The sequence below is a fragment of the Mixophyes fleayi genome, chromosome 10 (genome assembly GCF_038048845.1).
Source record: "Mixophyes fleayi isolate aMixFle1 chromosome 10, aMixFle1.hap1, whole genome shotgun sequence".
Taxonomy (NCBI): Eukaryota; Metazoa; Chordata; class Amphibia; order Anura; family Limnodynastidae; genus Mixophyes; species Mixophyes fleayi.
Genome location: NC_134411.1, coordinates 96,782,365 through 96,799,302, shown reverse-complemented (window position 1 = coordinate 96,799,302; position 16,938 = coordinate 96,782,365). Strand labels below are relative to the sequence as shown.

The following is a 16,938-nucleotide window of genomic DNA, read 5'->3' as shown; positions in this document are numbered from 1 at the left end:
GACCGTGAGTAGCTGGAGTGCGTCTTACAAATGGGGTGTGTTGCCCGATCCGTGGCGGTCGGCTAATTAGCAGAACGCAGACGAACCGCTGGGATCGCGCTGTCCTCTGTGAGCTTACACAGTGCGGCACCGTAAGACCATTTAAGAGTCATCTGTGATTCTTGAGATCAAACCACAAGTGTCTGGCACCGCTGGGAATTCTTACAAGCTTCCAGTGTGGATATTAGAGCGGGAAGGTTTAGCTTAACCTCCAAAGAGCTCTCAGCGCGGAGTTGCCGACAACACGTTCAATTACCTCTCACACCTGTCCGTCAACACTGTTCAATACAAGTCGAGCGCGGAGGAAACTGAGGAGTTAACAGCAAAAGACTACGTTTAACAGGACGGTGATGGGGACGTCCTATAGAATTTATGGTTATAAAAGAGTAACAGGTTTAACCCTCACACTGCTGGTGAGCTGTGAAATACTTAAAGGACACAATGTGTCAGCCATATACTACTATCGTTATACAGAAATATCTCCACTACTATCCTAACACTTCTGGGTTAATCAGAGGGCAGAGAACAGCGATGACACCCTCGCCTGTGCCAGTCTGTCTAACCTCCCGATCACCCCACACGTAGTGACAGCTGCCGGGCCTGTTGGCATAATCTTGCCACCCAGGTTCAATGTGCTACCAAACTGTAGTTTCACAAACACAGAATTGGGCAGCCAATCAGAACCCAGCAATCCTGAACTCCCGGACAGGACAGTCCTGTCTGACGTCGCTCTCCGCTCAATGGCTGGGATCTATGTGTGCCCTGAAGACATCTGGAGCGATGGACCAGAATCAGGGGGACTTTTCCCCCAAATTTTGCAATGGGGCCTTGCAATGTGTTGTTTCGCCCCCGTCTCTGGTGTCTCACAAGGGCACTTCTGGAAGTTTACAGCCTAAATTGCAGCTCACTATAACAGACTCCTGTGGACGATCACCCATACATGCCACCTTTTCCTTGTTGGCTTCAGGGAGATCACGGGGAGATGGGTGTGCGGGAGCTTGATGAATCACATCATTTTGGCCCCTAAACGATTGGCCAATTACAGCATGGAGCGAGGCTAAGATGACGCAATATTTGCGTCATTAAGCCCCGCCCCCGTCATTTATCTATTGCGGGGATGAGAACTGGGAGGTTGCCCTGCTCTCCCGGGAGCCCAAGAGGTCTCCCAGAAATGCGAGAGTCTCCCGGACATTCCGGGAGAGTAGGCAACTATGCATTAAAGAAAAGCAGCTAATGAATCTCTAGAGACTGAAGTGTCTTTTACATTTCTGTCTCCATTGCTGAAGTCATGTTGTCTTACCTGTCAGTCTTTGATTAAATCTTGGTCTCCATGAAAATGGCCACCTCCATAGGTATCAATACATGGACATAGGACACAATTTCTGAACTGTGTCATCATGCCACAGATGGCGAAGCCAACCACGTCTTGTACTGGCTCAGCATCAGAGAGAATGCCAGACTCTTCAGGGAGTGAGGGAGATCGCCTCTATTTCAGGGAGTGAGGGAGATCACCTCTAGTTTAAGGAGTCTCCCTGACATTCAGGGAGAGTTGGCAAGTACGAGATCAACTGACACAGCCCACAGGACAGCCTCCATCATCAGCTAACAGAATCTTGCAGGAAGCACAAAACAGTAGGACTTGTTAACTAACATTGTATTTAGGGTCAGCCAATCAGCAACTATTTTTTTTCATTTTCTAGTACAATTTAAACAATGAAAGCATACAGCATGTATTATTTGTTGTTATGGTTTGGGGCAAAATTTGCACCTAAAGGCAATTTAATAAATGACCCCTGGTGTGTTCTTTTTCCTATTACGCTACAAAACGAGAGGGGGGAGGGTTGAGTTGCTGGATCAATTTATAACCAGCAAAAAAGGTACAAACACAGACTGGGGCAATTGACTAAGTGTACAAAAGTGGTTTCCCCAATATTCCACCGCCACACAGTAAAAACATTTCATTTAAAATCATCATTTAAGAAAATAATAAAGGAGAAGGCTACATAGACATTGGCTTTGAAGAACAACGCTCGTTAGCGTGTTCATTAACGCATCTTCAAAGCTTTGTTACAGTAAAGTGTTTGATGAACTTTACATAGAGCTATGACGAGCTTTCCCAAAGACCTGTGCTACATTGTACCGAGCGCTAACGGCTGTTAACAATGATGGAAATGAAGTAGTGGAAAGTGCGAGTCAGGAAGCAGTCATTGGTCCGTTCGCTCAGAGCGTTTACTAGACTTTGTTGACATGGGATACACAGAGGTACTGGGCCTGATTCGTTAAGCAGCGTAAATGGCGATGAGCTGCGTGTAACGAATCACTCTGCACAGAGCCCAGGACCAGACCATAGGCCACAGATCGCAGGAACGTTCAATTTATCTTTAAATGTAATGGACCCTGTTATATTAGTAACAAGTGACATTAACTGAATAGTTTTTCTTCTGTGCGTTTTTTTGGGACCCTATATTCCCCATATGTACTGGACGTATCCTGCAGTGTATTGTCTGTTGGAGCAGAGCCGACCTAGACCCGTATTCATCAGCAGACGTGCGTACACCCGTTGTACATGCGTTTTTTTGGGGGGCGGGGGTTTTAAATGCACATTACGCGCGTTTGCACTTGCTAATGAAGCAGGGCCACGTTTTGCACAGTGGATATTGGACCAATCTGTACTAAGCTACGGCTGCGATGAAACACTATATGCACCAGAAAGGTCAGGTCTGCCTGCGTCACACACCACCCAGACCAACGCTATCACCGTTTCTGTATCTGTGTGTTACATTAAGTGTCTCGCACCTCCCCACGACCTCAGCAAGTTCAGAGTCGCACAGGACGGGGGAACAGATGCTGGACAGACGCGGTTATCGCTGCCAGAGCTTTGGCTGCTCAAGAAAGACAATTTCATAGCAGAAGCTTCCTGGTGCGGAGAACTGCATGACATAAGCATTGTCTGTTTAATATAACCAGGGACGGGGGCTTTACTATTCATCGTCCGATTCAGTAAAAGGGAAATACGTTTTCAAAAGACCGGACGTAGGTGGCTACTGTCATTCATACGGTCATTTTGTTCAATCCTAAAAGTGTCTCCATGTTTCTGTCACCTGCAGACGCAGAGAAGATACCAAACCTTATGTTTGAAGTTTGTCATATAACTTTTAAATGACGTCTGTTACCAGGATCGCACCATGGTCTACAGTATATATGGAATTAATAAAGATGATGATATTGGCTTTACATTCATTTACAGTATGTTCTTGCAGGTAGAATTGTAAACATAGAAGAAGCTGCTTTGTAAAGAAACCTTAATGACTGTAAATAAGATTTGATTCCCGGCCATGGCCTTATCTGTGTGGAGTTTGTATGTTCTCCCCGTGTTTGCGTGGGTTTCCTCCAGGTGCTCTGGTTTCCTCCCACACTCCAAAAACATACTAGTAGGTTAATTGGCTGCTATCAAAATTAACCCTAGTCTGTGTGTTAGGGACTGATGTGAATGACATTATCTCTGTACAGTGCTGCAGAATTGGTGGCGCTATATAATTAAATGGTGACGACGATGATTTAACATGCAGGATATTCTATGTTATTGATAAGGGCCAGATTAACAGCTAGGCAACAAAGGCAATAGCCTAAAGTTACAAATTGTCCTTCGAGGCCTCTAAATTAGTTACAGAGATGACGGGCACTCTCGCAGTCTCCTCTACAGGTGCATTAGTACATTATTACATGCAGCCCCCGGGTCTTCGAGTTTATCTCTGGGGAAATCCCAAATCCTTGCACAGCTAAATCCCCTCCTCTCAGCACCTCTCCAGACCTGTGATACGATGTTACCCCTCTCCCATGCTTGCTTGAGTTTTGAGCCACTCGTTCCTGGGGAAGAGAAATTTTTGCGGTTCTCCAGGTGTTGCAAAACTACAAGTCCCAGCATACCTTGTCAGCTACCGGCTATTGGCTGCCAAAGCATGCTGGGACTTGTAGTCTCACAACACTTAGAGAGCCACAGGTTGGCCAGTCCTGCACTAGAGGCTACACTTAAACTTTCCAAATATTTCCCCTAATGGTGCCTGAGGCTTTATCGTCTAACGTTCCAAAAAATCTTTTACTTTTTATTCTTTCTTAGCCAGCGAAATGTTTTTAAATAGACACCAAATCAATCATATTACTGATTTCAAGGATTTATCTGAGGGTCTTAATTGCGTGTTTGTCAATGTCGCTTTCCCTGAGGTTTAACCCTACCAAACGATTCTCATTCGTATCTTATACCAATCAATGAGGAGCAGCTCGCTATCCCTTATTTCAATAATCCTGGTAATTTGCTCTTTCATAAAAGGTCCCCCCCCCTCCATCTCCTCTGCTGATGATTTCTTTTCTTATGCTAAGTCGTTGTGAATATTTTTTTTTTTATGCCAAGATATTTATGCTGCAATGCAGAGTGTTATTTCTATTTTTGGAGAATAAAATCAAAAGTCTTTTAAAGAACTTTAATGGCTTAATATGTGCAACGCATCTCTAGAAAGTTTTGGAAGGCAGTACAATGGAAAAGGAGGTAATTATGGACCCAATTTCATTATTGCAAAGCCAAAAAGAAAACATGGCTCGTGCTTTTAGCAAATGTCTTCCAGACAGACCTGGAAATGCCAGGGGAAGTGGGAGTCGAAGAATCTTTTTAGATTTCATTCAAGATCTTGAATCGGAGTGCTGTGATCACGTGCCAGGGAGGAAATCTGTAGCATTACTCTACAAATAACTCTAGTAGTGCATAAAATGTTAGATTCTTACGGCGTGTGACATTCTGACACCTGAATCCAGCCTCTGTCGCAGCGGTGATTGGGCAGAGGGCTACGGTTACACCTAAAAGGTTAGCGCTGTATCTTGACTTGTCGCTTGTCTTGCACATTAGATCTGTGAATCACAGACATTTTCTTCTTATAGTCACAAGTGTAAGTATAAAGACACTCAGACCTCGTAGACGTTTCTTCCATACCTACTGCAATTGTAGCTAAAGGTTTACGCTGCTTTAAACAAAGCCGGTACATATCTAATAATCTTCGGGTCGATATGTATATATATGTGCAGAAAGTAATGTAGAATTGGGACTTTCTTTTTTTTATGGGCAGGACTGAAAACAAACTACCAGAGGTTCTCACTTGTCTACAACAAGAGACAACAAAAGAACGTTCCTGGGCAGGTTGAAAGGTTTAATGTGATTTGCACGTGTAACGCGCCACGGGGGCTTTGGCCTGTTAAAATCTAGACTAGAAAGTTGGCATCTGTAACAAATGACGCTGGTCACACAAAACAATCTGATTGATCGGAAGGACAAGATTTTGTGACACTTTTTTTTTGCGATTTTGTGACACCTTAAGGTCTCTGCACAGACAATAGACTGGTGAAGAACTACCACATCCAGATTGATGACCTTCTCACAAACCTTAATATAGGTTGTGGTAAGCCTTGTTCATAGTCCTGTTGGACCAAATCTAATTTAATCCTGTCCGTTTAGGTAGAGGCCACACCCTTTAATGAATTTGACGACCACTGAAAAGTGGCTAACCAATTCTGCAATAGTGGCCAAGGAATGAGATGGTTCTATTAGAGAGAAGGCTCGGAGAGTAAGATCTCTGGATGCCAGAATAGGGAATGTCAATATTTAATTTCTACCCTTTGGTCTCCCGATATAATTCAGCAGTCCCCAACCTACAGAAGGTTTTATAACAGAGTTTGAAAGGTGTAGGAATGAGGTACTAAGGTTTGGTCCAAGCAGATGACAATGTTTCTCCAAAGAGAAGCGAATGATTGGTCCAAGTGATTGGATAATTGATCAATAAACAAGCTTAATTACGATTGATCAATTAAAGAAAACTAGCTTAGAAAACAGGTTGAAGGCACTGAAGGTAAAAGAATCTATGAAGCCCAGGAAAGATTAAGGAGAGTTCCACGCACTAGTAGAACAATGACTATACCATTATTAGTGACACGCATTCAGAACTACATTGTCCAACTGGAGAAATTGTGTCTTCAATTGCTATTTACTTAATTTATTGTCTTCTCTACTAAAGTCCAAATTTTTGAGGCCCTGGGGAGGGGGGATGGGCGATTATACAAACCAACCTACCACCTGTTGAACACTTGTGAGTAGATAAGAGTGGATTTTTTGGCATGTTTATTTCTAAATAGTGGCATGAAATTTGTTTCCAACCAGGTTTGAGAAAGCAGTTTCAATTATTTTACATCCATTCTTTTGACAGTAGATATGAGTTCATAGGACACACAATCTCTAAATATTTGACCAAAGAGGGAACTATGTTACTTGAATGAATTTCACCGAAAATCCAATGTATAATGAAACAGCCAACCAGCTGGGCTCAACACTACTTCTGCCCACAGTTCTCCACTAATATTATTATCATCATCATAGATTTGTAAGGTGCCACAGAGCTCCACAAGGAAAACAGGACATATATAAAACAGGGACATACAAAGGTAGACAAAATAAACGCACACATGAAAACAAGGGGTATGGAGGACCCTGCTCATTAGAGATCTTACATTCAACGTGGAAGAGGGCACAGCTGAGACAAGAGGAGCGAGTGTGGCTCAGAGTGGAGATTGGGATAGTTGTGAGGGTGCAGTAGTGTGAATAGTGTTATCAGGGATAAGGTCACCTCTAAATAAGAGATGGGTTTTCAGAGAGCACCTAAAGATTTGAAGGCTGCGGGAAAGTCTGATTGAGCGTTGTAGGAAATTCCATAAGTGGGGAGCAGCACGGGAGAAGTCTTGTAGGCGGGAGTGAGAGGTGGGTACCAGAGACGAGACAAGGTGCAGGTCAGAGGTAGATCTAAGAGGGCGGGAGGGAGTGTGTTTTGACACAAGATTTGAGATGTACGCAGGGGTAGTGTTGTTGGGGGCTTAAGGGTGAGTAATTTAAATTGGATTCTGGAGGACACGGAGCCAGTGTAGGGATTTGCAAAGTGGTGCAGCAGATGTGGAGCGATGAGAGGAAGATCAGTTTTGCTGCAGCATTTAGGATTGGCCTTATGGGGCCAACAGTTAGTGGGAGGGGAGAATGTGCAAGAGGTAGAAACACTAAAGGAGATGTTTGATAGGTAGGAACTGAACCGGGAAGAACTTTGTCATGAAGGTCAATGAAGTGTAAGGTGTGTAAGGTGTGTAAGAGAAGAGGGTGATTAAAAGTGTCAAAAGCAGCAGAGAGGTCCAGGAGAGCGAGTATGGAGAAATGACCCTTAGACTTTGCAGTAAGTAGATCATTGATTACTTTAGTGAGAGCAGCGTCAGTGGAATGTTGGGAGCGGAAACCTGATTGCAGAGAGTCGAAAATGGAATGAGAGGAGAGAAAGTGAGACAGGCGTTTGTACCGTAATCGCTCAAGTAGTTTGGAGGCAAAGGAGAGTAATAGGGCGGTAGTTAGAAAGAGAGAGAGGCTGGATCGAGAGATGGTTTCTTTAGAATTGGGGAGATGAGCGCATGTTTAAAAGGAGGATGTGGCAATGGAGAGTGAAGGATTGAAAAGCGCAGTTGGGGGGAGGAGCGGAGATAGTGTGAGGCAATAGGGTCGAGGGGGTAGAATGTAAGGTGAGATAATGAGATGAGTGCAGAGACTTCATCTTCAGTTACTGGAGAGCATGAATTATGGGTGGATCGGGGAGTGTATGTGAAGTGGGCAGAGTGGATGGAGTGTGTAGAATTTGGCATGAGAAAATATCTTGTTGAATGGTGTCGATTTTGTTTTTGAAGCGGGGAGGCAGAGCTGATGGACAGAGAAGGGAGTTGAAGGTGGTAAAGAGGCGACAGGGGGTTAGAAGACTGGGTGGATATTACAGATTTGAAGAATCTTTGTTTGGTAATTGAAAGGACAGCGCTGTAAGATGAAAGGGTGAATTTATAGTGGAGGAAATCAGGATAAGAACATGATTTCTTCCAGTGGCGCTCTGCAGTACGGGAGCACTTCTGCAGGTAGCTGGGTCTGCTTGGTGCGCCAGGGCTGGGGGTTTGGATCGTCAGAGACTGTATGTGGTTTGTTGTAGAAAGAGGCAGCCTGATTAGAGCAGGACATTGCAGGTACAGGAGAAAGTAGTTGTTTTATTGAGAATGAGAAGTGGATTGTTTTAAGATGACTTCTGTGTTGCCGTGTGGATTTGGGTGCAGGGGGTAGGTCATGGGGTAAGCGGAGGCTAAAATAAAGGACATGTGCGTGGAGAGGAGAAAACAGATGGATAGTGTACACAGGAGAAGGGGAGAGAGAGAGTACAGGAGATATGTGGATAAGATTGTTGGGATTGGAAGCCCGGGGTGTAGGGAGTGAGGAGCGTGAGCAGAGAGTAGGGATTAGGTGAGATCTCTCCTGCAGCCGTTAGAAGGAGCAGGGTGAGAAAGAGGACATGCGAGGAGGATTTGTGGATGTGAGGTGGTTCAGTAGGTACTAAAACAGCCTCGTTCCTGGTATGACGTCGATCCTCAGCGCTACTGTGACGTTTCCCAACAGTATTCAGAAATATTCAATGCTTTATATATGTGAGAATAAGGGAAAGTGGGAACTTGGGGACAGAGCTAAACTAACGTGACGCTTAGTCCACATGCGCCACCAAGATCCTCCACATCCGCTAGTCTGCAACAGTCGCATAGAAAATAATCTCAGTTTTAGGAATGAAACAGCCTCTTAAGACGTCACATCTCAACAAGCTTTTAAACCATTGAAACAAACCCAACGCTTGTACGTTATACAGAAGCGGATAGAAGACGAATTGATAAAAGATTTGTGAATTGATTGGCCAAACTATTGTCCCGATATTGCAAATCAAGTTTTTGATGATCTCTGGTCAAAACATATCGAAGCGATGAATTCTGTCCATTAAAGTCAAGGCTTAGCACAATTCACAAACATAAAGCATTGATCAGACTTGGCATATCCTTTACCAATAACAGCAAAAAGAATTGATGCTTACATTGATTCTAACCCCATCAGAGACTTGTGCGTCTAGAGATTGAGTTACTATATTGTTCGTGCGTATTCCCCTGCATCATGTCTCTATAGAAATGTGTTTAAACACAGTTTTCTATTACAGTGGAACTTAAACATAATCAATTTTGCTATAGAAATGTCAGAAACCCAACGAGCAGGAGATATGGCCGCTGGATAAGTTTTTCTGACACTTTTGAGGATAGATAATTGTATGAAGACGAACATCCAAGTGATTGGGATTAATTCCTCTAGGATTTTCATTTTCAACGCGTTTCTTTGTGCCCTACTAAATGTAATAACAAAACTGATCAAACAACAACTACAACAATATAAAAACATGAACTTTAAAGACACTTGTAGGCACTGTGCCACCGAGCCACCAGTTGGTTCAAAAACCTCCAACAGGACGGCTCAAAGTTCTACGATTAAAAATGTACAAAACCTTATTTCATCAGCTATTGTTCTTCCTTCTATTACTTAAGGACACATTGTACAGGACACATTGTACAGGACACCTATTTTATGTTACATAATAAATGGGCTGTAAAACATGAAAATCAAACAGACATCGTAGAATACATACAGCGTTTTCTTGGGGCAATAAGCTGCGGTCACCTTACGGTAACTACAATTGATGCCGAGAGTCCTAGAACAAGCAGCACTACCATTACACACACAGAGGGGGCAATGTAAAGGTTATTACAATAGAAAACTGCATTTGTGGGAGGAAGCAGGTTCAGCATAGTAAACCTGGAGAGCTGTCTATTGTGCAAAGAACAAAAGATTGGCAAATAATATGCAGTCTCCCCACAAAATCCAGATTTAAGGGGTGACGCAGCCTGGATGAAGGAGCTCCGAACAGGTGAGGGGGAGGGGAGAAAGCTAATATTTACTTAGGGGAAGAAGACTCCGGCGCTTCCTCTTTTCACACTTTTATACTTGAAAATAAGATAATTCCAGCCCACTGCAGCAGAAGAGATTAAAACTGAAATATTCAAATTTACAGATTTTAAGAAAAACTAAGAATGCATCATCCCTCCCTACCCTTTGCTTTCAGGCCTTAAGTTTATTTGGTCTACCTCGTATGTCCCTATTTTATATACGCTCTGCTGTCGCTCCGTCTGGCGCAGCGGAGCGCTGCCTTGGATCACAAATCACCAATGATAACAGTAATAATGACAAATCGATGACAAACATCTACAGTCACTTTGTGTTTCTTCCATAATGCTGAGCTGGGATACACAAGAGTCAGAAAGGCCTCAAATAGGATCTGAAAGAGAGATTTGAAACTCCATCCAATTCATTGCAAACATGGAAAGAAAATCATATAGAACAATCTCTATCTAACTCACTGTATGGCCAACGAAGGCTCCAAGTGAAGTGTGTGGCAGTTTCGATATGCCGGTGTTTATGCCAACGGGGAAGGATCTGGCCAATAAGTCCCATGGCTTGACTGCACGAGTACCCATCACAGTGGGTACATGAATCCAGCTCACACAATAACCATCCTTAAAAAACATTTTTAGGTGCCCACAACAGGTCAAGTCTTTGTACACCTGTAGGTCGGCTTGATCCATTTTGGACCCGAGATCCCACTACAGGAAATGAGAGGTGTATAACTTCCAGGTTAGATGCCATCTGTCTGTGACAATCTCGTGGTCTTTAAATAGAACGGAATTAAATCTCTCTCTCTCTCTTCTAAAGAGACATCAGCAGAGTCGTTAGCGTCTAACTTTAGTGAAGAGATAAATTGGATATTCCCCGGTGTGAGGTGCATCAATGCCTGAGCAGGATTCAGATGCTAACTCGGAGCATTTAGGAGCCTGATTAACATTCCCCCTAATCAAGAGGGGAAGGTGAAGTGCCGAGAGCGGAGTTTCTCAGCTGGTTTTATTTCACGAAAAATAATAAATAAATCTCTGCGCTGCCTCTGGAAAGTTACATCATTTCCATTCACTACTGTGAGCGTTTAACTCATCAGATCACCCCTGCAAAGTTCCGTTTACCCTACGGCGTTCCGGGCAGGGGGGAGGTAGGATAAGATTTGTACTTATCGGCTGTCAGGTTGCCTGTGCCAAAAACGTTCTGCCTAAACGGGTGTTTCGTGGGGTGCCACGGACACATTTATTGATAGCAAGAGTGGGGATATTTTCCACTGACCACGGCCGACATCGGGGAACCTCCGTATATGGCCGTAGGTCTTGTTTGTGTTTGCATTTATGTTTAACTCCTAGAACTCCACCATAAATGAACGTTGGAGTATTTTAGACCTCGCTAGTATGAAACAGCGTTTGGTTCGTCTTAGTAAACAAATTCACCCAATCAAACGGTTTCTGCGTCTCAGATTTAAGGAGTTATGGGATGAATTCATGTAACCGGATGCCCCAAGCTTCAATGTTATCCGTATGAGGACCGTTGTGTAGTCAGATTTTGGGAGGATCATTTTAAAACATTACTGCTCTTCTTTAGATAAAAAAAATATATGTCTGCCTCCACTGTATACAACCAATGTGCCCCCTTTACATGGATGTGTTTTCCTCTCCCCACGTAGAGCGGAAACGTTACTTTGCGTTCCGTTTATCCTTAGGCGACAGGGTACAAATGTCACTTATTTTCCCAGCAAGAAATTATGTCCCTATTGTTGTAGGCATGACGGAAAACAGACACATCATTATAACATGATAATCATTTGGGAGTACCTACGTTTTTTCCTGTGGTCAACTAACGTCGCGGCTTGTTTGGCTGAACATTTCGCAAACCAATTGTCCCCGAGCAACACCGTTACTTCGTTGGTTTGGACGAGTCGCCCCGGCATGAAAGCAAGGGGGCCAAACGGTACCTGTGGACAATGGAACAACGATGGAAACGGGTCAGTAGCAATCCGCCAGACAAGAGCCCTAGGCCTGCTCATCCAACACGTCTGTATACCCCCACCTCAGTATTAAACTCCATATAAACAACATATAAAAATAATTTTATATGTTGTAGCAGAGGGTGAACTGCACTGTCTTGTCTTCGTCAATCATTCAGAAGTTGTTTACTACACACTGCCATATGCCATTCCTTATTTCAAGATGCTGACTTAGACTGATACATATCCAGCATATCTGATACAGAATTTTACAGCAGACTTTTTTTTTAATGAACAATAATATTGTTGTTTTTATATTTAAATAAACTAACAAACACAGACTTCAGATATATTTCTGGAAAAGTGGAAATATAACAAAGTTTAAGCCACAATAATACAATAGTCTAAATATCATAAAAAAGAGATAATAAATAAATAAAATAATGATAATATGAATCACCTACCATGATATCATACGACAACTTATCAGGCAACGTTCCCAGCCGCTCCTGAAGTGCATCATAGTCACTTTCTACCTTGTTCCTGGAGAGAACAGAAACCACATTAATACGACACATATTGAAACCACATTTTAAACTTTTGCACTTTGTTTGAAAAACTTATCTATGGTGCAGGGTGGACGGTGGGAATTTGGAGTCTAGAAGATTCTGCATTACGTAGAATTTGCTTTGGAAATAATGTTTAAATAGTTCCACCGGGAATGCACTATACAATACATTCTGTCCGTATATTATACTGTATAATGCAGGGAAAATACCAATATTCTCATCAAGACTTGTCCATGATTCTAAGCTGCTGGACCCTTTGTAATAAATGTAAAAAAAAAGAAGTAGTAGTAGTAACATATTTTATTGATGTCACATTATGAGAGAGCGCAGCACAGTCACACAGTCTATGTAGCAGGTTAGTGTGTGATTGGATGGTGATGTCACAGCGCAGTCACACAGTCTATGTAGCAGGTTGGTGTGTGATTGGATGGTGATGTCACAGCGCAGTCACACAGTCTATGTAGCAGGTTAGTGTGTGATTGGATGATGATGTCACAGCGCAGTCACACAGTCTATGTAGCAGGTTAGTGTGTGATTGGATGGTGATGTCACACAGTGAGCGCAGTCACACAGTCTATGTAGCAGGTTAGTGTGTGATTGGATGGTGATGTCACAGCGCAGTCACACAGTCTATGTAGCAGGTTAGTGTGTGATTGGATGGTGATGTCACAGCACAGTCACACAGTCTATGTAGCAGGTTAGTGTGTGATTGGATGGTGATGTCACAGCACAGTCACACAGTCTATGTAGCAGGTTAGTGTGTGATTGGATGGTGATGTCATAGTGAGCGCAGTCACACAGTCTATGTAGCAGGTTAGTGTGTGATTGGATGGTGATGTCACAGAGCGCAGTCACACAGTCTATGTAGCAGGTTAGTGTGTGATTGGATGGTGATGTCACAGTGCAGTCACACAGTCTATGTAGCAGGTTAGTGTGTGACTGGATGGTGATGTCACAGCGCAGTCACACAGTCTATGTAGCAGGCTAGTGTGTGATTGGATGATGATGTCACAGCGCAGTCACACAGTCTATGTAGCAGGTTGGTGTGTGATTGGATGGTGATGTCACAGCGCAGTCACACAGTCTATGTAGCAGGTTAGTGTGTGATTGGATGGTGATGTCACAGCGCAGTCACACAGTCTATGTAGCAGGTTGGTGTGTGATTGGATGGTGATGTCACAGCGCAGTCACACAGTCTATGTAGCAGGTTAGTGTGTGATTGGATGGTGATGTCACAGCGCAGTCACACAGTCTATGTAGCAGGTTAGTGTGTGATTGGATGGTGATGTCACAGCGCAGTCACACAGTCTATGTAGCAGGTTAGTGTGTGATTGGATGGTGATGTCACAGCGCAGTCACACAGTCTATGTAGCAGGTTAGTGTGTGATTGGATGGTGATGTCACAGCGCAGTCACACAGTCTATGTAGCAGGTTAGTGTGTGATTGGATGGTGATGTCACAGCGCAGTCACACAGTCTATGTAGCAGGTTAGTGTGTGACTGGATGGTGATGTCACAGCGCAGTCACACAGTCTATGTAGCAGGTTAGTGTGTGATTGGATGGTGATGTCACAGCGCAGTCACACAGTCTATGTAGCAGGTTAGTGTGTGATTGGATGGTGATGTCACAGCGCAGTCACACAGTCTATGTAGCAGGTTAGTGTGTGATTGGATGATGATGTCACAGCGCAGTCACACAGTCTATGTAGCAGGTTGGTGTGTGATTGGATGGTGATGTCACAGCGCAGTCACACAGTCTATGTAGCAGGTTAGTGTGTGATTGGATGATGATGTCACAGCGCAGTCACACAGTCTATGTAGCAGGTTAGTGTGTGATTGGATGGTGATGTCACAGCGCAGTCACACAGTCTATGTAGCAGGTTGGTGTGTGATTGGATGGTGATGTCACAGCGCAGTCACACAGTCTATGTAGCAGGTTAGTGTGTGATTGGATGGTGATGTCACAGCACAGTCACACAGTCTATGTAGCAGGTTAGTGTGTGATTGGATGGTGATGTCACAGTGCAGTCACACAGTCTATGTAGCAGGTTAGTGTGTGACTGGATGGTGATGTCACAGCGCAGTCACACAGTCTATGTAGCAGGCTAGTGTGTGATTGGATGATGATGTCACAGCGCAGTCACACAGTCTATGTAGCAGGTTGGTGTGTGATTGGATGGTGATGTTACAGCGCAGTCACACAGTCTATGTAGCAGGTTAGTGTGTGATTGGATGGTGATGTCACAGCGCAGTCACACAGTCTATGTAGCAGGTTGGTGTGTGATTGGATGGTGATGTCACAGCGCAGTCACACAGTCTATGTAGCAGGTTAGTGTGTGATTGGATGGTGATGTCACAGCGCAGTCACACAGTCTATGTAGCAGGTTAGTGTGTGATTGGATGGTGATGTCACAGCGCAGTCACACAGTCTATGTAGCAGGTTAGTGTGTGATTGGATGGTGATGTCACAGCGCAGTCACACAGTCTATGTAGCAGGTTAGTGTGTGATTGGATGGTGATGTCACAGCGCAGTCACACAGTCTATGTAGCAGGTTAGTGTGTGATTGGATGGTGATGTCACAGCGCAGTCACACAGTCTATGTAGCAGGTTAGTGTGTGATTGGATGGTGATGTCACAGTGCAGTCACACAGTCTATGTAGCAGGTTAGTGTGTGACTGGATGGTGATGTCACAGCGCAGTCACACAGTCTATGTAGCAGGTTAGTGTGTGATTGGATGGCGATGTCACAGCGCAGTCACACAGTCTATGTAGCAGGTTAGTGTGTGATTGGATGGTGATGTCACAGCGCAGTCACACAGTCTATGTAGCAGGTTAGTGTGTGATTGGATGATGATGTCACAGCGCAGTCACACAGTCTATGTAGCAGGTTGGTGTGTGATTGGATGGTGATGTCACAGCGCAGTCACACAGTCTATGTAGCAGGTTAGTGTGTGATTGGATGATGATGTCACAGCGCAGTCACACAGTCTATGTAGCAGGTTAGTGTGTGATTGGATGGTGATGTCACAGCGCAGTCACACAGTCTATGTAGCAGGTTGGTGTGTGATTGGATGGTGATGTCACAGCGCAGTCACACAGTCTATGTAGCAGGTTAGTGTGTGATTGGATGGTGATGTCACAGCGCAGTCACACAGTCTATGTAGCAGGTTAGTGTGTGATTGGATGATGATGTCACAGCGCAGTCACACAGTCTATGTAGCAGGTTAGTGTGTGACTGGATGGTGATGTCACAGCGCAGTCACACAGTCTATGTAGCAGGTTAGTGTGTGATTGGATGGTGATGTCACAGCGCAGTCACACAGTCTATGTAGCAGGTTGGTGTGTGATTGGATGGTGATGTCACAGCGCAGTCACACAGTCTATGTAGCAGGTTAGTGTGTGATTGGATGGTGATGTCACAGCGCAGTCACACAGTCTATGTAGCAGGTTAGTGTGTGATTGGATGATGATGTCACAGCGCAGTCACACAGTCTATGTAGCAGGTTAGTGTGTGATTGGATGGTGATGTCACAGCGCAGTCACCCAGTCTATGTAGCAGGTTAGTGTGTGATTGGATGGTGATGTCACAGCGCAGTCACACAGTCTATGTAGCAGGTTAGTGTGTGATTGGATGGTGATGTCACAGCGCAGTCACACAGTCTATGTAGCAGGTTAATGTGTGATTGGATGGTGATGTCACACAGTGAGCGCAGTCACACAGTCTATGTAGCAGGTTAGTGTGTGATTGGATGGTGATGTCACAGCACAGTCACACAGTCTATGTAGCAGGTTAGTGTGTGATTGGATGGTGATGTCACAGCGCAGTCACACAGTCTATGTAGCAGGTTAGTGTGTGATTGGATGGTGATGTCACAGCGCAGTCACACAGTCTATGTAGCAGGCTAGTGTGTGATTGGATGATGATGTCACAGCGCAGTCACACAGTCTATGTAGCAGGTTAGTGTGTGATTGGATGGTGATGTCACAGCGCAGTCACACAGTCTATGTAGCAGGCTAGTGTGTGATTGGATGATGATGTCACAGCGCAGTCACACAGTCTATGTAGCAGGCTAGTGTGTGATTGGATGGTGATGTCACACAGTGAGCGCAGTCACGAACTACAATAGCCAAATAAAAGTTTAGGGATTTGCTTTGGAATCTATAGGTCAATTTTCCAATAATAACGTAATCCTTTGGCTAATTAAATACTTTAATTTTATCTACAATTTGGGACTGTTGGGACACGAAGTACAAAATAATAAATAATTAAATAAGTGGTTTCTGGACAGTAGACCCCTCAACTAGCTAAATCCTTATTAAAGAAGGATTAATCCTCCCATTGTGGACTTTATATATTTTACATAGCAGACTCTATTGGCTTGTGTACATCATTAATGAGCCGTTATTGCCCGTGGACGCAGGTCGTTCAGCGTTAGCCGGTCTTCCGTCAGCTCTCCTGCTTTAGCATCAGCTACTTGATGAGAAAACTACACAAACCTTGG

The 16,938-nt window shown here is 44.0% G+C and overlaps 1 protein-coding gene and 1 long non-coding RNA gene across 3 annotated transcripts in view; one reads left to right on the top strand and one right to left on the bottom strand.

Annotated features, from left to right (window-relative positions):
- LOC142104523 (uncharacterized) overlaps positions 1-16,938 on the top strand; it is a 412,155-nt gene that overhangs the window by 304,104 nt on the left and 91,113 nt on the right. The gene's annotated exons all lie outside the window — the stretch shown is intronic.
- URI1 (URI1 prefoldin like chaperone) overlaps positions 1-16,938 on the bottom strand; it is a 63,419-nt gene that overhangs the window by 20,980 nt on the left and 25,501 nt on the right. For both annotated transcript variants that reach the window (XM_075189239.1, XM_075189240.1), the window contains 2 exons: positions 12,332-12,410; positions 11,720-11,855 (listed from right to left, as the gene is read on the bottom strand). In XM_075189239.1, coding sequence (XP_075045340.1) covers positions 11,720-11,855; positions 12,332-12,410 — 215 coding nt within the window. The remainder of the gene's footprint in view (positions 1-11,719; positions 11,856-12,331; positions 12,411-16,938) is intronic.